The 21,333-nt window shown below is 41.8% G+C and overlaps 1 protein-coding gene across 2 annotated transcripts in view; it reads right to left on the bottom strand.

Annotated features, from left to right (window-relative positions):
- Positions 1-14,699, bottom strand: part of LOC137616531 (coiled-coil-helix-coiled-coil-helix domain-containing protein 7) — an 83,816-nt gene extending 69,117 nt beyond the window's left edge. The window contains exons 1-2 of one of the 2 annotated variants that reach the window (XM_068346371.1): positions 14,611-14,699; positions 2,145-2,277 (exon numbers count right to left, since the gene is read on the bottom strand). In XM_068346371.1, the coding sequence (XP_068202472.1) occupies positions 2,145-2,277; positions 14,611-14,684 (207 nt within the window). In that variant the 5' untranslated portion in view covers positions 14,685-14,699. Of the gene's footprint in view, positions 1-2,144; positions 2,278-14,421; positions 14,580-14,610 lie in introns of those variants that run through there. The other variant, XM_068346372.1, reaches the window with a different exon arrangement.
- Between the last annotated feature and the right edge of the window lie 6,634 nt (positions 14,700-21,333).

The raw sequence follows: 21,333 nt of genomic DNA, 5'->3' as shown, positions 1-21,333 counted from the left end.
GGCCCCACAAGATTTACCGGCCATAGGCCCGGGGCAACGGCGGGGATGCTCCATAACGAACCAATAAAGCACCAAACGACACAGGAACACAGAGGGAAAGGTAGGATAAGGTAATGTTTGAACACGAGGGGACCACGTGGGTACCACTTGAGACACAAAGGGTCGCACTGGGTAAGGAGAGCGCGGCGAGATGTAATCACGACGCGACCAGAAAACTTACTGGAGGTCGAGACCTGAGCGAGCACGCTCTCTGACCCCGGGTCGCGTATTCCTCCGCCAGAGGTTCCCCCGCATAGAAAACGGAGATAGGGTAAACTACACAAAATTCTGGTCGGTTGGGAGGAGATCCCAGATACTCTTAAGAAAGTAGTTCGAGGTAAGTACTCCGTGTTGGAACAACAGAGAATTCAATGTAATGGGATCAACACAAAAAATCTATTAACTTTGTCTCACAACAAATTGCGGTACATAGAAGTGTCACGTGAGCGCCTGTCCTTAGCTGGAGAGGATCATTGTCGACAACAATGAAACATGAAACTACAATGTGGTATTTCGGTGCTTATATGAGTATTGAAACCAGATCTAAGTTACCTGCTCCAATCCAAGTCAGACAAAAAAGCTGGAAGATCTTAGTGTCTGGTAAGATCTCAGTGTAAGAAGATATCATAAGCCAGACCCAGACTCTGAGCATGGGATGATCTAGATTACGGAATAGTCTTGTCGCATTAGAATACTGTACCTCAAGTGTTCAAAGATTCTGGTGTTTTGGAAAACTGCTGGGCTGGGGGTGCTGGGAAGGACCAGATAATAGGAGTCTTACTAACCTGGTGACTCAAAATTAATAATCACCCAAAGAACGAGCGTAAGTTTCGATTCAGTAGTTTTTGATCGCATGGTTTCCAATTACATGGATGCCTACCGTATAGTTCTGATCACAGTGCAAAGCCTATCCCGTGGGAAAAGGTCACAGAGAAAAAGCGTGAAAATCCTGTTTTGAGAGGAGAGAACAAAACCAGAATACTGAACTCGACAAAAATGAAGCGAATGCCACAGGGCGTTCTCAAAGTTAATGAGAAGAGCTTGTAGCTAATGCAAGTGACGAGAACAATCATAAATTCCTCTTTCACAGGTATTGTAGACTTACCAGGTGCCGGAAGTTCAGCAACCTCACTCCGACACCTTACCTGCCGGGCCGGGGGATACCTTGCCAGACTTATCACATGATTTATCCAAGAAAACCACCCGGCTCCCTGACAGTGGGGAGCCACCACACGCTTCGCCACTAGCATCACCGGGGCACTTGAGACAATGGTAAATGGACAGGTGGTACCGGAGGAGAGGTAGCTTTAGCTGCCAACTCTCTCAACAAAGTCTTCCTCAGGTCAAACAGGTCATCAGCAATTCGCATGGTCACAAAAGAAGGTTCTCCACCCTCCGAAGGGGAGCGGCAAACATTAGGGGATCCCCACACACCATCAATGCAGATCCAAGTCCTCCTGACACCTGCAGCATACTCCCCAGGGACTGATCCAAGGGTATTAGCACAGGCATGGCAGAAGTAGTAGCAACCCCCCTCCCCCTCCCAGGGGACAGAAGCAGCAAAATGCTTCCCTGGAATCTTCTTGGACGTTACCCAGTCTGACCATGATGAGCACTTTACTTAATTTTTCCCCTTCAGGGTGTAAACCTGCCACTACATCGGAGCCCATCACCTGCATTTGGGACTCGGGGATGACTATGACCAGTCATGCCTTATACAAGAGGCACAGAGGGAGTAAGGATCAAGATCCAGCTTAGCCATAAACCCATTGCTATGTCCTCTTTTTCCCTAGCAAACATGAACTTCTTGCTTCCATTCAATCACTAACAACCAATCACTTCCAGCAAATGAGAAAGAAAATTACAAAGTTTTTTCTGGAGCTGCTGTACATCTGTACTAAAAAGCAGCTGAAACAGAAGTAAGGAATCTCCGACTGCAGGGAGGGCAAGGCTCAGAACCACACACCCTTACCAGTTGGATAACTGCTTGTTACCCAACTTTAACAACCAATTTCAGCTTGCTTTGAGGCCATATCCTTAATTAAATTACAAGGGTATGATGCATAGAAACAAAGATGCATTACTTCAAGTAATAACTCACGTACCTTAATGCAGGGATTCTTCTCGTCATGTAATACTTTGGTAGTTCGTTCAATATTTTTTAATCTTTCTTCTTCTGTTTTTGATGGCTCACCAAGAACCCCTGAGAACATTATGCGTCTACCTTGATGATAATCTCTGAAAAAGAAACCTTAAAAGTAGAAAACTGTACTGGTGAAGCTAACGGACGTTACAAATCTTTTTTTTAATACACTAAGTAATTTTCAAAGATGATTCTACAAATATTTTTTCTATAATATGGGAAATTTTAAAAGTGATTTATATTGTTCCTATCCATACAAACACTAATTAAATATATTTGGGAGTACCCTTCATCAACAGCAGGGATAGGTTTTTAAACTTACTAACGATGCAATTATGGTCAGTAAGAGGGGAAACAATCACAGACTCTATTAGTAAAACCTATACTAGGAGGGGTCCACAGTGGGGAAAGCTTCCCTGATTTGGTATGAACTTAGTAAACCCATTAAGGTACAACTTTACCTATATGCCAATTAGAGATACTAAGATGTTCAATGGATACAATACACAGCATCTTAGGTCTGTTTAAGTAAATGGGAGAGTGTGGCCTCCTAATGACAAAAAGATAGAGTTCTAGGTTAGGTTAAGGGGGAAACATTCTTTCTAATGTTATGATGGCTTATAGTAAAGAATTACCTTAGGTCATGCAGAGCATTTATAGTAAGTTGTATCAATATTGAAAAAAAAGTAAAAATATCATAACAAACCTTAACTTATAACATAACTCGGCTATTAAAACAATTAGACAATGTACTCAACCTGCTATACAATAATTTTGAATGAAATTTAACGAAATTTTGAATGAAATTTATCTAAAACACTTTGAATGAAATTTATCTACCGTATATCATTTTGCCCATTTCAGGATCTCTACTGCCAGATGGGATAAGGGCTGCAAAAAAGTATTTCAGCAATATAACTCATCATGCACATCTCGGTTCTTTCCTAAAGTCCCTCCGCCTTCCCATAAGTGCCGAAGTTTCTATTATATATAATATTAAGGGCCTGATAATTGTCCTATAGATCTTCATTTTGATTCTTAATGGTGTTTTCTAGTCTAAAAAATTGCTGTTACTTCTCTCTATTTACGCCATAACCGAGATTAATTTGACTGCCGTATGTAATATAGTCATCATCATCTCATCCTACGCCTAATGACGGAAAGGGCCGCAATTAGATTTCGCCAATTATCTCTAGCATTAGTTGAATAGGCGCTGTGCATCACAAGGAACTGGCTATCCTTTGATGAATTTAGCCAATGAATCCTCTGTAGATCTAATTAGTCTATGGCAAGAGAAAATTACAAAATGGCTCCCACTCCCGGCTGTGGTAGATGATGAATAGAGAAGACAATCACCGATACATCCGATTCCTCTATAATTATCAATATTACCGGTACCAGCTAAGCTACACCGTAGTTGGAAAAGCAGGATGCTATAAGCCCACGGGATCGAAAATATACCAGTGAGGAAAGGAAATAAATAAACTAAATGAGAAGTAATGAACAATTAAAATAGAATATTTTAAGAATGGCAACATTAAAACATCTTCCATATATAAACTATAAAAGGACTTATGTCAGCCTGTTCAACATAAAAACATTTGCTGCAACTTTTGAAGTTCTATCAATACAACTGCTAGATTAGGAACATCATTCTAGGATGGTTTATTTTTATTAATTCAATTATTCTACTACTAAATACAGTTTTTCATTATAATTTGTTATCTTCCATGTTTCTTACCTTTGGTTATAATTATCAATAGCCTTGACCAGTTTAAAGGATCCCACAATGATATCTAATTTCTCTAGGCAGGGGAGAAACACTGGTTTTGCCCAAGAGCAAAGATGGGAAATGCATGGGAGAATGTAGTTTGTTTAGACATGGTAAGCTAAGAGATTAATTCGGACCTTATATAAAACACCTGTTATTCAGCATACATTTAATGTAAAATTAAAGCAAAAGTTACCCGTGCTAAGCCTCTTTGGCCACTGCGGATGAGTAAAAATAACACAACACAACCCAAAGTAACTCATATATATATATATATATATATATATATATATATATATGTATATGTGTATATATATATATATATATATATATATATATATATATATATATATATACACATACATATATATATATATAAATATATATATATATATATATATATATATATATATATATATATATATATATATATATATAATATATATATATATATATATAATATATATATATATAAATAATAATATAATAAATATACACAATATATATATATATATATATATATATATATATATATATATATATATATATATATATATATATATATATATATATATATATATATATATATATATATATATATATATAGATATATATATATATATATATATATATATATATATATATATATATATATATATATATATATATATATATATATATATATATATATATATATATATATATATATATATATATTTATATAGATAGATAGATATATATATATATATATATATATATATATATATATATATATATATATATATATATATATATAGGCCTATATATATATAGGCACACTTCTTTAGAAGCTGGCCGGTTGTAATCTTCCCATCATTGTAGTCCTTCCACGCTCCCATGATCCACCCTTGAATTTCTTTTACCGATTTTCTTTGACGCCTCTTTAGTTTGCCCTCTTACAAGCTTAACTTGATATGTTATTTTTATAATAAAATAAATTTTTGAATATACTTACCCGGTGATTATATAAGCTGCAGCTCTGCTGCTCGACAGAAAACTCTACGTTCAAAATCCGCCAGCGATCGCTATGCAGGTAGGGGGTGTACTTCAACAGCGCCATCTGTCGTGCAGGTACTCAGTACTCAATGTAAACACAGAACTCAATTTTCTCCTCGGTCCACTGGGTCTCTATTGGGGAGGAAGGGAGGGTCCTTTAATATATAATCACCGGGTAAGTATATTCAAAAATTTATTTTATTATAAAAATAACATTTTTCAATATTAAACTTAGCCGGTGATTATATAAGCTGATTCACACCCAGGGGGGTGGGTAGAGACCAGCAATAAATGTTTACATTATTATGAGCTAAGGATATTTTATTTCATTTTAGCAGTTATTCAAAATAACAAACATAAAATAAATAAGTACCTGGTAAGGAAGTCGACTTGAACCATTACTCTGCCTTTTTAAGTGCGTCTTCCTTACGGAGCCTCGCGATCCTCTTAGGATGCTGAGCGACCCCTAGGAGCTGAAGTATCAAGGGTTGCAACCCATACTACAGGACCTCATCAAAACCTCTAATCTAGGCGCTTCTCAAGAAAAGAATTTGACCACCCGCCAAATCAACCAGGATGCGAAAGGCTTCTTAGCCTTCCGGACAACCCAAAAACAACAATAAAAAACATTTCAAGAGAAAGATTAAAAAGGTTATGGAATTAGGGGAATGTAGTGGTTGAGCCCTCACCCACTACTGCACTCGCTGCTACGAATGGTCCCAGGGTGTAGCAGTTCTCGTAAAGAGACTGGACATCTTTAAGATAAAAAGACGCGAACACTGACTTGCTTCTCCAATAGGTTGCGTCCATTATACTCTGCAGAGATCTATTTTGTTTAAAGGCCACTGAAGTTGCGACAGCTCTAACTTCATGTGTCCTTACCTTCAGCAAAGCTTGGTCTTCCTCACTCAGATGGGAATGAGCTTCTCGTATCAACAGTCTGATATAATAGGATAAGGCATTCTTTGACATAGGCAAAGAAGGTTTCTTAATAGAACACCATAAAGCTTCTGACTGTCCTCGTAAAGGTTTAGTTCGTCTTAAATAGAACTTAAGAGCTCTAACAGGGCATAAGACTCTTTCTAGTTCATTTCCAACCATATTTGAAAGGCTTGGAATATCGAACGATTTCGGCCAAGGACGAGAAGGTAGTTCGTTTTTGGCTAGAAAACCAAGCTGTAAAGAACATGTAGCCGTTTCAGATGAAAATCCGATGTTCCTGCTGAAGGCGTGAATCTCACTGACTCTTTTAGCTGTGGCCAAGCAAACCAGGAAAAGAGTCTTTAAAGTGAGATCTTTAAAGGAGGCTGATTGTAGTGGCTCGAACCTTTCTGACATAAGGAATCTTAGTACCACGTCTAAATTCCAACCAGGTGTAGCCAAACGACGCTCCTTCGTGGTCTCAAAAGACTTAAGGAGGTCCTGTAGATCTTTGTTGTTGGAAAGATCTAAGCCTCTGTGACGGAAGACTGATGCCAACATGCTTCTGTAACCTTTGATAGTGGGAGCTGAAAGAGATCTTTCTTTCCTCAGGTATAATAGGAAGTCAGCTATTTGGGTTACAGAGGTACTGGTCGAGGATACTGATACTGACTTGCACCAGTTTCGGAAGACTTCCCACTTCGACTGGTAGACTCTAAGAGTGGATGTCCTCCTTGCTCTAGCAATCGCCCTGGCTGCCTCCTTCGAAAAGCCTCTAGCTCTAGAGAGTCTTTCGATAGTCTGAAGGCAGTCAGACGAAGAGCGTGGAGGCCTTGGTGTACCTTCTTTACGTGTGGCTGACGTAGAAGGTCCACCCTTAGAGGAAGAGTTCTGGGAACGTCCACTAGCCATTGAAGTACCTCGGTGAACCATTCTCTCGCGGGCCAGAGGGGAGCAACTAACGTCAACCTTGTCCCTTCGTGAGAGGCGAACTTCTGCAGTACCTTGTTGACAATCTTGAACGGGGGGAATGCATATAGGTCTAGATGTGACCAATCCAGTAGAAAGGCATCTATATGAACTGCTGCTGGGTCCGGGATTGGTGAGCAATATATTGGGAGCCTCTTGGTCATCGAGGTTGCGAAGAGATCTATGGTAGGCTGGCCCCATGTGGCCCACAGTCTCTTGCACACATCCTTGTGTAGGGTCCATTCTGTTGGAATGATTTGTCCCTTCCGACTGAGGCAATCTGCCATGACATTCAAGTTGCCTTGGATGAACCTCGTTACTAGAGAAAGGTTTAGATCTTTTGACCAGGTGAGGAGGTCCCTTGCGATCTCGTACAACGTCATAGAATGGGTCCCTCCTTGCTTGGAGATGTACGCCAAAGCCGTGGTGTTGTCCGAGTTCACCTCCACCACTTTGCCTTGAAGGAGGGACTTGAAGCTTTTCAAGGCCAGATGAACTGCCAGTAGCTCCTTGCAGTTGATATGTAACGTTCTTTGATTCGAGTTCCAAGTTCCCGAGCATTCCCGACCGTCTAATGTCGCACCCCAGCCCGTGTCCGATGCGTCCGAGAAGAGAACGTGGTTGGGGGTCTGAACAGCCAGGGGCAGACCCTCTCTGAGGCTGATACTGTCCTTCCACCAAGTCAGGGACGACTTCATCTTCTCGGAAATGGGGATCGAGACCGCTTCTAGCGTCTTGTCCTTTTTCCAGTAAACAGCTAGGTGAAATTGAAGGGGACGGAGGTGTAGTCTCCCTAACGAAACGAACTGTTCCAGGGATGATAGCGTCCCTATCAGACTCACCCACTGTCTGACTGAACATCGTTCCTTCTACAGCATGTTCTGGATGCATACCTGGGCTTGACTTGTTCTGGGGGCCGACGGAAAAGCCCGAAAAGCTTGACTGTGAATCTCCATCCCTAAATACACAATAGTTTGGGATGGGACCAGTTGAGACTTTTCCATATTGACCAGGAGACCCAATTCCTTGATCAGATCTAGAGTCCACTTTAGATTCTCCAGACAGCGACGACTGGAAGAAGCTCTTAGAAGCCAGTCGTCCAAATAGAGGGAGGCTCTGATGTCCGCTAAATGAAGGAATTTGGCAATATTCCTCATCAGCCTCGTAAACACAAGAGGAGCTGTGCTTAGGCCAAAGCACAGGGCTTGAAATTGGTAGACAACCTTTTCGTAAACGAATCTCAGAAAAGGTTGGGAGTCTGGGTGGATGGGGACGTGAAAGTATGCGTCCCTTAGGTCTAAAGAGACCATCCAGTCTTCCTTTCTGACCGCTGCTAGAACGGACTTTGTGGTCTCCATGGCGAACGTCTGCTTTGTGACAAAGACATTCAGCGCACTGACGTCTAGCACCGGCCTCCACCCTCCTGTCTTCTTTACCACTAAGAAGAGACGGTTGTAGAAGCCCGGGGATTGATGGTCCCGGACTTTGACTACCGCTCCCTTTTCTAGTAAGAGAGACACCTCCTGCTTCAAAGCTCGTCTCTTGTCTTCCTCTCTGTACCTGGCAGAGAGATCGAAGGGAGACGTTGCTAGAGGGGGTTTGCGTACAAACGGGATCTTGTACCCTTCTCTGAGCAACTTCACAGATTGTGCATCTGCGCCTCTTTTCTCCCAGGTCTGCCAGAAGTTCTTGAGTCTGGCTCCCACTGCTGTCTGAAGAAGGAGGCAGTCAGACTCTGCCTTTAAAGGACTTGGTACCTTTCTTCTTCCCACGTCTCCCTTCGGCACGAGCACCTCCTCTGCTGGAGGCTCTGCCACGAAAGGGCGGAATGAATCTGGACGCTGGAGTGTCCATCCTGGGTCTTGACAAGGTAGGCAAAGGGGTGGCTTTGCGGGCAGAGGACGCAACCAGGTCATGGGTGTCCTTCTGAATCAAAGAGGCAGCAATCTCCTTAATCAAGTCCTCTGGAAAAAGGCACTTTGAGAGAGGAGCAAAAAGAAGTTCTGATCTCTGACACGGTGTTACTCCAGCTGACAGGAAAGAGCAAAGGTTCTCCCGTTTCTTGAGGACCCCGGATACGAACGAAGCCGCAAGCTCACTAGATCCGTCACGTATGGCCTTGTCCATGCAGGACATTATGAGCAAGGAAGATTCCTTGTCAGATGGGGAGATCTTCCTGCTCAAAGCTCCCAGACACCAGTCCAAAAAGTTAAAGACCTCGAAGGCTCTAAATACTCCTTTCAACAGATGGTCTAGGTCCGTAGGAGACCAGCATATCTTAGAGCGTCTCATGGCTAGCCTGCGGGGAGAGTCTACCAGACTTGAGAAGTCGCCCTGGGCAGAGGCAGGAACTCCCAAGCCGAGAACTTCTCCCGTGGCATACCAGACGCTCGATCTGGAAGAGAGTTTCGCAGGGGGAAACGTAAACGCTGTCTTCCCTAGGTTCTTTTTGGACTGCATCCAATCTCCTAAAACTCGTAAAGCTCTCTTGGACGAGCGGGCGAGGACGAGTTTCGTAAAGGCAGGCGCGGATGACTGCGTACCTAAAGCAAACTCTGACGGAGGAGAGCGTGGAGCCGCAGACACAAACTGGTCCGGATACATCTCTTTGAACAGAGCAAGAACTTTTCTAAAGTCCAAAGAGGGTTGCGTGGTCTTGGGTTCGTCAAGGTCCGTATGTGGGTCATCAATGTGTGCCGCGTCGTCATCATCAGAGAGTCCATCATCTGAGAATTGAGGAGGAAGCGGCAAAGGAGTAGGAATCGGCTGGTCAGCTGAGTCCGGCAGCACGGGTGCACGCGTGACTGAACCGGACGCAACGTCATGGAACTGTTGCCCAGTCTGTGAACTGGCAACAACCATAGCAGCGCGGGGACGCATAGCGTCTACTCCAGACTGTCTAGTCTGATGTGGGCGAGCAGAGGTAACCACACTGGGTTGCGGAGGTTGTCGCACCGCGTCAAAACAAAACAACTTAGACTGTTGTTGTACCTCGCGAACGTCAACGGAAGGTTCCGTGCGTCGCTGAACGTCAACATGCGGCTGGCAGGGTACACTGGAACGCATGGGTGGCGGGACTCTCTCAGCTGGAGTGCGGCAGAAGGTCGCCTCAGCGTCCACAGGACGCACAACCGTGGGTGGTTGTAGGCTAGAGGTTGGTGCAGCATCAACCTTCTCCGCACGAAAGTCCTGCATCAATGACGTTAACTGAGACTGCATGGTCTGCAGCAAAGACCACTTAGGGTCTACAGGAGCAGGTGCAGCAACAGACGGTGTGACTGCCTGATGCGGTACCGCTTTGCCTCTCTTAGGAGGTGAGCAGTTGTCGGAAGACTGCAGCGAGTCCGAACTGACCCAGTGGCTACAACTGGGCCGTTGGACTTGCGCGGAAGGGACCGACTTGCGCTTAAGAGGCCGCGAGACCTTGGTCCATGGTTTCTTACGAGAAACCTCTTCCGCAGACGAGGAATAAATGGGCTCTCTCGTCTTTGTGTGGGTGGGGCGATCTTGGGTGGATACGCCCGAAACCACGGAGGGAACGTCTGTTCGCTGATTAAAGCCTCTCGAACCCTTTGGTCGTACGACATTGCTTCTCCCCTGGACTTGGGAGCTTGCAAGAGGTCCCGGACTGGGAGGACGACAGGCACGAACAGACGAACCCTCAAGCGCAACACTATCCACAACACTATCACTCACTTTATCACTACCCACTGCACTCTTACACTTCAGCTCCTTGACGTCTGCCATGAGCTGGTTACGGTCACTAGCCAAGGACTCGACTCTCTCACCCAGAGCTTGGATGGCACGCATCATATCTGCCATCGAAGGTTCTTGAGTGCTAGAAGGGGGATCAGGAGCAACCACTACAGGGGAAGGAATAGGTTGTGGGGCATGAGGAGAGGAAAATTCAACGGAGCGAGACGAACTTCTCCTGACTCTATCTCTCTCTAGCCTACGTGTATATTTCTGGAATTCGATAAAATCGAATTCCGAAAGCCCAACGCATTCCTCACATCGATCTTCCAATTGACAGGTTTTATCCCGACAATTGGAACAAACGGTGTGAGGATCGATAGAGGCCTTCGGAAGACGCCTTGAACAGTCCCTAGCATTACACTTCCTGAATTTAGGGACTTGAGAAGGGTCAGCCATTTTGAATAAGTCAAAGGGGAATTCAAAAACTATCCAAAGTCATCAACAAATAATCCGATATCAACAAAAGAATGCAAGGATGTATTGAAGATAAAGCCTGCAAAGCGAAAGCTCAAAACTAGAAACGTGTACTTCACCAAAAAGTTGTGAAAACCAATCCAGTTAACAACAGCGAATTAGTAGGTGTTGCCGGTGGCACGACAGAGAGAAAATTGAGTTCTGTGTTTACATTGAGTACTGAGTACCTGCACGACAGATGGCGCTGTTGAAGTACACCCCCTACCTGCATAGCGATCGCTGGCGGATTTTGAACGTAGAGTTTTCTGTCGAGCAGCAGAGCTGCAGCTTATATAATCACCGGCTAAGTTTAATATTGAAAATAGGTATTTCCTTAGCCTCTAAATAAAGCAAGTTTATCAATAAGTAAAATGGGAGGTTGCCTTTTTTGGCACTTTTGTTTAGTTTATGATGCCATCCTTCAACATCATTATTTGTTCTTATACTGCGCCCAAATACTGACCAGTTCTCCACTTTCCATATCCTATGATGCAACCATGTTTCCCTTACGTAATCCATTAATTCTTTTACTGGTCCAATTATAATTACCTTCTCAATATCATCGTGGGGTAAAAATGGCAAAGCAAAGACTTTTTTACAATTTTATATACATTGTCTGTCCTACAGTACAACTTTTGCTATCCAATTCCTGAACTTTTCTCTACAAAGCTTGTGTAAAATGGTAAGCACACCCGTTTATTCCGTTTATTACTAGGTCATTAAAGACCGATCTAATGGCTTTCCACAAACCTGCCTCAAAATCGACTACAAATGATGAAACACTAGATGCTAGTAAAATTTCAATGACAGCTCTAAGAACTGCTATTTAGTCCTTTGACCTCTTACCAGACATTATCACAAAACAGAAGGGAATCCGTTTCATGCAGTCCTCACTCTTGACAAAACAATGAATAGACAGTAACTGATAAAAAGGTTGCTTAACTACTTTGGAGGTCCCATCTAAGTACCATGTTTTGCCTTTGACTAGAGTTTTCTTGTTTGGGTGTACAGAATATGAAATGCTTCTTTACACCAACTACAACGGTTCTTCTAAAAAACTCCTCTGGAATTGTCTCCTCCAGATAGTCCAGGTCCAGGTCAAATGTCAGATCACAGGGATCCTTAGGCCAACATGAAGCCCTTGCTCTATCAATTATTCTTATTAAAGTCTTGTGGTTAGCCCTTGAAGCTTCGGGCTGGTTGGGATCACTTAGTTGATTATTTATAGAGCTTACTATATTATTTGCAGACTCCAACACCTCAACTTTCCCTTTGTTTTCACATTGTGTGTGTTTGAATCATTCAAAAAAGCCTAGCAAAAGGTCAGAATGAGCCTTAATAATAATCTGAATCAGTCTAAATACATGGTCTGAATCATGCAAGACTAAGGTCCGAATGTGATCGGAATCAGCTGGCATTCGTAAGCTAAAATTACAGTAGGTTTAGGGGGGTCACAGAGAGTGTAACCCCACATGTATGTAGGTAAGAATATGGCTTCTAGATTACATTAGATAGCGTTCTTGTGTCTGTTTGTAAGATGTGGGTTTTTAGTCTGTCCCAACAAACTACAAAGGATCCAAAAACCATGAAATGCAAGATGAAAAAAAATGGAAAAACATAAGTCATCCAAATTTTCTGAGAAACTCATCATCATCTCCAAACTCTTCTAGTGCCTTATGAAGCCAAGTTGAAAGTTTGGTGGATTAATCTCTCTCGGGGAGTGCGAAGGGCATGTCCAAACCATCTCCATCTACCGTTCACCATGATCTCATCCACATATGGCACTCGAGTAATCTCTCTTATAGTTTCATTTCTAATCCTATCCTGTCACTTGACTCCCAATATCCTTCTGAGGGCTTTGTTCTCAAATCTACAAAATCTGCTGGATATTGTTTTATTGTCATACCATCTCACGGTTAATATACGATACTCTAATTTCTAGTGAAACTGGAACTCACAATAAGAAATGGAAGAGTGCTGGCTAGTTTGGTATTTTTCTCTATATGTTTAATAGGGGCTGGGGCATAATAACTTACGTATCAGTCTATTAAAATGTGAAGTATGTTTTTCACTCCAAGTCCATTGTTTACATCTGAAAGACTGAAGGGGACCTACTGCGCATGCGTTTTCTTATGGATTGGGGAGCTTTCTGTGTATTTACAATGACGCATTTTTCAGGTGGTTTTTTAACCCAATTAACAGCTTACAAGTACTTCTTCATATGTTACTGGATGTTGTTCTACAACAGCCATTTTTTCCCATCTTCGTCTTCAATTTCCACTTAACCACCATCTCGTAAAGACGTCTCCCGGAGGAAACTTAAGGGATGTACATCAATCTATTTCAAAATTTAGTGTAATTTCGTTTATGTCGGCAATTGATTATGATGGAAATACTCCCCGTTCAGTGTAAAGCTATTTTTACTCGTGTAATTAAAAAATAACAGCGGAATAATGGGTTAAAGGCACAATTCTGATTTAATTTTCAGGGAAGGCCAGCACATTTTCTACTGCAAAGCTTTTGTAAAGATTGCCAAGAAAAAAAAGGCGACGGTGTCAATCATAATGTAAGGAATTAGTTGTGATTTACTTTTACATAATGAAAGGATTTATTTGCAATATATTTTATTATAATGTAAGGATTTATTTGTGATTTACTTCAAGTTTGTGACCTGTGAAGGGAGTCCAGAGGCTTTCCCCTGGCCAGGGATTGTGACCTGGGAAGGGGGTCTGGGGGCTTTTCCCCGGCTAGGGGTTGTGACCTGGGAAGGGGGTCCGGGGACTTTCCCTCGACTGGGGGTTGTGACCTGGGAAGTACTAGGTTAGGTTAGGTGGGTTTATTAGGTACTGTACACCTTTACAAATCTCTAAGTGTTAAATAATCATGTCTGGCCTATTTTCAACCACTTACTTGAACCATATATTTTTCCAACTGGTTATCTTGTGCTTATTTTGCATTTCTGACCATTATTATTGCTGCATATCACTCGCTTATAACATTTCCCTCACCAAAAAACACCCGGTTTCCCCCATAGTTGTCTTTATATAAGGGGGTCAAAAACTCATTAACGGATGGTTTGCCCCGATAATCAAGGTCAGAAATGCATAGAACACAAGATAATGAGTAGGAAGGATATATAGTTCATGTATTTGGCCATAAATTAAAGTATCATATTTACCCCTGATTTTTTAATGTAATTACAGGCGATTCTATTTCCAAATTTTACTTCATTCACACAACGTACAGTTTTTCATCCATCTCACCACATAGAACAGAATTTACAATGACATCAACTACTAAATACAAAAATTCACAAATCCATGTATCAGCTCACCGGTTACTTCTCTAAACCCTTTTTCCTAATGAACGAATTTTACCGTTCAGCGATTACACAAATTACACAATGATTAATTTCCAGGTCACACCGTCAAAGGTTCCTAACTTCCTCGTTGCTCTCTCCACAACACTACGATTGTGGGCACACTACTAGAAGCAGTCTGCGGAATTCGTTATCATTAATTACCCCCTACACCGACAGCACAGCGTGCATACTTTTACTTCTAACTTCAAGGGCATGTCTAATATATCGGGCAACATCTTTAGCTGGCGTTTCTGGATTCCCTATTTCCATGTTATTTCTAAATTTTCTTAACTCATTACAGATAAACATATGCTCAGTAGTATTCTCTACCTCAGTTTGGTCATCTGCTTTCTTTTCTTCTATTTTTCTTTTCATAGCTATTACGGCTATTACTGTCTCATTAGAGTTAAGTTCTCCTATGTAGTCTCTTCTGCCATTATTATTTACAAACCTCAGTTTGGTCATCTCTGCTTTCTTTTTTTATATTTTTCTTTTAATTTCTTTTACCACTAACTTTTTTTATTTCTTTTTGAGTTCTTGATTTCTATACTTTCCTTCTTTTTCAAATTCAATATAATATTTATTGCATATTTTTATGATACTTTTTCCAAAACATTCCTCATATGGTTCTCTTAATTGATGTTCCATTACCTCCGTAACTTGTCGTTTGTCATCTGATGTTATGAATAAGCATCACATTTTCATACTCCATCCTATTTTCAACTGGCCATATTCCAGGTTCCTTATTGTTCAATCCGCAAAATATGTTTGCGGGCACTCTATTACTTTATAGATAGGTGCAAAGCTTCTAAGCTTATTCTTATTATTCAGCTAATATTACCTGTGCCTTAAATAAATTAATACCGTAATGAGATTCTCAATCTTTACTTTTATCCCATTCTACCTTGAAATTAGATAGGATAACTCTGCTATCATCAGTCTTGGCAAACTATTGTGGTCAGTGTGGACTTCTTAAATTCTTCTTTCATACGCATTGCCCTACCTGTAGATGCAGCCAGATCCCTGCTAGGATTTTTCAGCGTACCTAAACTTATGTCTACACTCATTAGCTGCCCTAATTATGGGCATAAAAATAAATATTCAGTACTATCTTCTTCATCTTTGCACAGGTCACACAAATTATCTTCATATTTCCCCTGAAATTCACTTTTGAATTGAGCATATTTAATCTTGTCTTCATACAAGGAATGCCTTATCAAGATTCATTTCTGTGATATAAGGCTGTGAGCCATTTCCTTCAATAAATCTTTTTTCATCACTTTCATTTTTCAGTAGTTTCTTCTATTTTTGCCACAATTCTTTTCTTGATTTCTTTTTTCCAGAGTCCTTTTCCCCCCAACTTCCTATTTCTTCAACTTCCATCCCATATTTACTACAGATTTCTTCTATGCTCTTACTCCAGAACTTTCCATACAGGTTCTTCAACTGATCCTCAATTCTCTCTCTTACTAGTCTTTTTTCCATAGAGTTTATATTATGAAAGATCATTAATTTCTTATATTCTATTCTGCAGGACACCGGCTATATTCCTGTTTCTGCAAGTATGCCCCAATATGGAGTACTTGCAGGTTGTTCATACATATTCCTTATTATCTTATATTGAAGGTTTTCCAGATCTTTCATTTCTTTGTCTCTTATTACACTTCAGGTCTTCACGTTGGCAAATAATCTTGGTTCTACTACGATTTCATATAATTTCTTTCTGACTTCCAATGCCATTTTTCCTACCTTTCTCGCATCCCAATATTTTCGTATTTTTGGGGTCACATATGCGACCCTCTGGCTTATTTTATTGATACTTAATTCTTTGTTTCCCTTCTGTGTACCATTCACCTTGATACTTATATTCTTTAACTAGACTTACTGCCCTGTTCTTCACTTTTGTTTCAATCTCCTCTTTCTTATTTGTTCTTTGTTGATTGTGAACTTCTTTAGGATCTCCAAGCTATGACAATTACTTATGGCACATTCTATACCTTCTTTCCTTCCTGTGGGAAACATACATACATATACCAAGGCACTTCCCCCAATTTTGGGGGGTAGCCGGCATAAAAAAAAAAAGAAACAAAAAAAGGGGACATCTCTCTGTTCCTCCCAGCCTGACAAGGGACTCAACTGAGTTCGGCTGGTACTGATAGGGTGGCACAGCCCACCCTACCACATTATCCACCACTGATGAAGCTTCATAATGCTGACTCCCCTACTGCTGCTATCTCCGTGGTCATCCAAGGCACCGGAGGAAGCAGTAGGGCCTAACAGAACTGCGTCACAATCGCTCGCCATTCATTCCTATTTCTAGCACGCTCTCTTGCCTCTCTCACATCTATCCTCCTATCACCCAGAGCTTCCTTCACTCCATCAATCCACCCAAACCTTGGCCTTCCTCTTGTACTTCTCCCATCAACTTTTGCATTCATCACCTTCTTTAGGAGACAGCCACTTTCCATTCTCTCAACATGGCCAAACCACCTCAACACATTCAAATCCACTCTAGCTGCTAACTCATTTCTTACACCCGTTTTCACCCTCACTACTTCGTTCCTAACCCTATCTACTCGAGATACACTAGCCATACTCCTTAGACACTTCATCTCAAACACATTCAATTTCTGTCTCTCCGTCACTTTCATTCCCCACAACTCCGATCCATACATCACAGTTGGTACAATCACTTTCTCATACAGAACTCTCTTTACATTCATGCCCAACCCTCTATTTTTTACTACTCCCTTAACTGCCCCCAACACTTTGCATCCTTCATTCACTCTCTGACGTACATCTGCTTCCACTCCACCATTTGCTGCAACAACTTACCTCAAGTACTTAAACTGATCCACCTCTTCAAGTAACTCTCCATTCAACATGACATTCAACCTCGCACCACCTTCCCTTCTCGTACATCTCATAACCTTACTCTTACCCACATTAACTCTCAAATTCCTTCTCTCACACACCCTTCCAAATTCTGTCACTAATCGGCCATGCTTCTCTTCCGATTCTGCAACCAGTACAGTATCATCCGCAAACAACAACTGATTTACCTCCCATTCATGGTCATTCTCGTCGACCAGTTTCAATCCTCGTCCAAGCACTCGAGCATTCACCTCCCTCACCACTCCATCAACATACAAATTAAACAACCTCGGTGACATCACACATCTCTGTCTCAGTCCCACCAATCGCTCACTTCATTTCCTATCCTAACACATGCTTTACTACCTTTGTAGAAACTTTTCACTGCTTGCAACAACCTTCCATCAACTCCATATAACCTCATCACATTCCACATTGCTTCCCTATCAACTCTATCATACGTTTTCTCCAGATCCATAAACGCAACATACACATCCTTACCTTTTGCTAAATATTTCTCGCATATCTGCCTAACTGTAAAAATCTGATTCATACAACCCCTACCTCTTCTAAAACCACCCTGTACTTCTACAGATTGCATTCTCTGTTTTATCTTTAATCCTATTAATCATTACTCTACCATACACTTTTCCAACTACACTCAGAAAACTAATACCCCTTGCAAAACAACACTCATGCACATCTCCCTTACCCTTGTATAGTGGTACAATACATGCACAAACCCAATCTACTGGTACCATTGACAACACAAAACACATATTAAACAATCTCACCAACCATTCAAGTACAGTCACACCCGCTTCCTTCAACATCTCGGCTCTCACACCATCCATACCAGATGCTTTTCCTACTCTCGTTTCATCTAATGCTCTCCTCACTTCCTCTCTTGTAATCTCTCTCTCATTCTCATCTCCCATCACTGGCACCTCAACACCTGCAACAGCAATTTTTTGGGCTCAAGCCATGTCTTCCTGATGGAAGCTTCCTATAGACAGCTTTCTAAGGGTTCTTAGAGAGCTGTCTATAGGAAGCTTCCATCAGGACAACATGGCCATCTCACCCAAAAATAGATTTTTCGCTTTGCTTCAAAATCCGTTATATCTGCCTCCCTATTATCCTCAACATTCAGTAAACTTTCAAAATACTCCGCCCACCTTTTCCTTACCTCCTCTCCTTTTAACAACCTTCCATTTCCATCTCTCACTGTCTCTTCAATTCTTGAACCAGCCTTCCTTACTCTCTTCACTTCTTTCCAAAACTTCTTCTTATTCTCTTCATATGAATGACCCAATCCCTGACCCCACCTCAGGTCAGCTGCCCTCTTTGCCTCACTTACCTTGCACTTTACCTCCACATTTTTCTCTCTATATCTTTCATACTTCTCTACACAATTACTCTGCAGCCATTCTTCAAAGCCCCTCTTTTTCTCTTCCACTTTTACCTTCACTCCTTCATTCCACCATTCACTGCCCTTCCTCATGCTGCCTCCAACAAACTTCTTGCCACACACATCACTTGCAATCCCTACAAAATTTTCTTTTACTAACTTCCACTCCTCTAAATTACCAGTTTCTCTTAGTTTCACTTCGTCATAAGCCATTTTCAACTTTCCTTGATACAGTAGACCCCCGGGGTACGGTGTCCCCAGCTTACGTTTTTTTCATGTTACGGTGTGGAATACAATGTTTTTTCGTCTCCTCGTTACGACATTTCCCCACCTTACGGCATCGAATTCCAAAATTCAAACTTGGCAGTTTTTACGCGTACGACTGTGCGAGTCACTAGCCTACCACCACGCTCATATGTCACTAAGAAGCTGGTCTGCTATTGGTTAGCGTCACGGCGTCACTAAGATGCCGATACGCTATTGGCCGAAATCCCTCCCACAATGCCTGAGAGAGATGCTGCCTCTCTCTCTCTCTTTGTTATACGCGCGCTCAGTTCAGAATCTCGTGTGCGTTTCGTAAAGACTTGATCTCGTGTGAGTGCTTGCGATATCGTATTTTTTGTGCATTTTAGTGCTTAATTCTAACTTTAATTTGTTAACCATGGGTCCCAAGATTGCTAGTGATGTTAAAGGGAGAAGTAAGAAGATGATTACTATGGAAACGAAGCTAGAGATAATAAAGAAATACGAAGAAGGCATGCGCATCGTTACCCTCACTAGTACGTATGGCCACAACCAGTCCACGATTGGTACAATTATCAAGAACAAGGAAGCCATTAAAGCAAGTAAGTCTTCTAAAGGCATGACTGTCCTTGCCAGTGGAAGGACCTCAATCAACGACGAGATGGAGAGACTCCTTCTACTATGGATTAAAGAGAAGGAAATCGCTGGTGATGCACTCACGAAAACGGTAATTTCACACAAGGCGAGCGCCATCTTCGCCGATCTCGTGGAAGCCCAGAGAGACGGCGGAGACGAAGGAACGTCGCAGCAAGCCCCCCAAGAGTTCAAGGCTTCTCATGGGTGGTTTGATCGTTTTAGGAAGAGGACTGGTATTCACTCAGTCGTCAGGCATAGAGAGGCGGCCAGTTCTGACAAGAAAGCAGCAGAAGAATTCCTCAAGAAGTTTGAGAAATTAATTTCCAGAGAAGGCTACATTCCTCAGCAAGTGTTTAACTGTGATGAAACTGGCCTTTTCTAGAAGAAAATGCCCTGCCCTACATATATTACAGCTGAAGAAAAGAAACTTCCTGGCCATAAACCGATGAAGGACAGACTTACACTCGCATTTTGTGCAAATGCCAGTGGGGACTTAAAAATTAAGCCCCTACTGGTATACCACTCAGAGAATCCTCGTGCCTTCAAGGCACAAAATATCACGAAAGAGAGGCTCTCGGTATTTTGGAGGTCTAATGCCAAGGCCTGGGTCAAGAGGACCATATTTATTGAGTGGATAAACGTCTGCTTCGGTCCTGCTGTCAAGAACTTTTTAGAAGAGAACAATCTTCCTCTCAAATGTCTCCTGGTACTGGACAATGCCCCTGCTCACCCTCCTGGCCTTGAGGACATCATTCATCCTGACTTCTCCTTCATCAAGGTTCTCTATCTGCCACCAAACACCACCCCTCTCCTCCAGCCTATGGACCAGCAAGTGATTGCCAACTTTAAGAAGCTTTACACGAAGCATCTGTTCAAAAGATGCTTCGAAGTGACCGAAAGCACTCAACTCACCCTCCGTGAATTTTGGAAGGGGCATTTTGACATCGTTCAATGCCTGAAGATGATCGACAAAGCTTGGAATGAGGTTTCACGGTGCACCTTGAACTCCTCATGGAAGAAACTGTGGCCAGCTGTTGTGGCAGAACGAAACTTCGAAGGTTTCGATCCCTCAACCAAAGACGAGGCCGTTGATGATCCTGCCCCTGAGGGTGATGTTGAGGAAATAATTTCAATCGGGAGGTCCATGGGGCTTGTTGTCGATGAGGCTGACATCCATAACCTTATCGAGGAGCACAGGGAGGAGCTTACGACTGAAGACTTGAAGGAGTTGGAGGCAATGCAGTTGACCATCATTCAAGAAGAGCACAGCTCTAGTGGTGGCGAGAACGGGGGGGAGACTGAAGAAACGACATCGGCAGAAATGAGGGAAGCTATCGGTTGGTATGAAAACCTTACGAGTTTCATTGAAAAAAAACACCCAAAAAAATTCACACAGGTAGTCTTATGGAGAGTGTTAATGACAAGTGTACGAGTCATTTTAGAAATATGTTGAGGAATTGTCAGAAACAGGCTTCTTTGGATAGATATTTCTCCAAAAGAGAAGTGTCAGAAAGCAAAGATGACATAAGTGATTCTATTAAAAAAGCTAAAAAAAGAGTAATTTTTTAAGTTCTAAAAAAAAAAAAATCATAAAAACAATTTCAAAAGACAAAAATAATAAAAAAAAGCATTTTTAATTTTAAGTGTTTAATAGTAAGAATAAATTTATTATTAAGTGTACATAACATAATTAGCATTGATACGTTTTTATATCTAGCGTCTCC

The sequence above is a fragment of the Palaemon carinicauda genome, chromosome 22 (assembly GCF_036898095.1).
Source record: "Palaemon carinicauda isolate YSFRI2023 chromosome 22, ASM3689809v2, whole genome shotgun sequence".
Classification (NCBI taxonomy): domain Eukaryota; kingdom Metazoa; phylum Arthropoda; class Malacostraca; order Decapoda; family Palaemonidae; genus Palaemon; species Palaemon carinicauda.
Note: the sequence above shows the minus strand (reverse complement) of the source record. Positions and strands in the feature narration are given on the sequence as shown.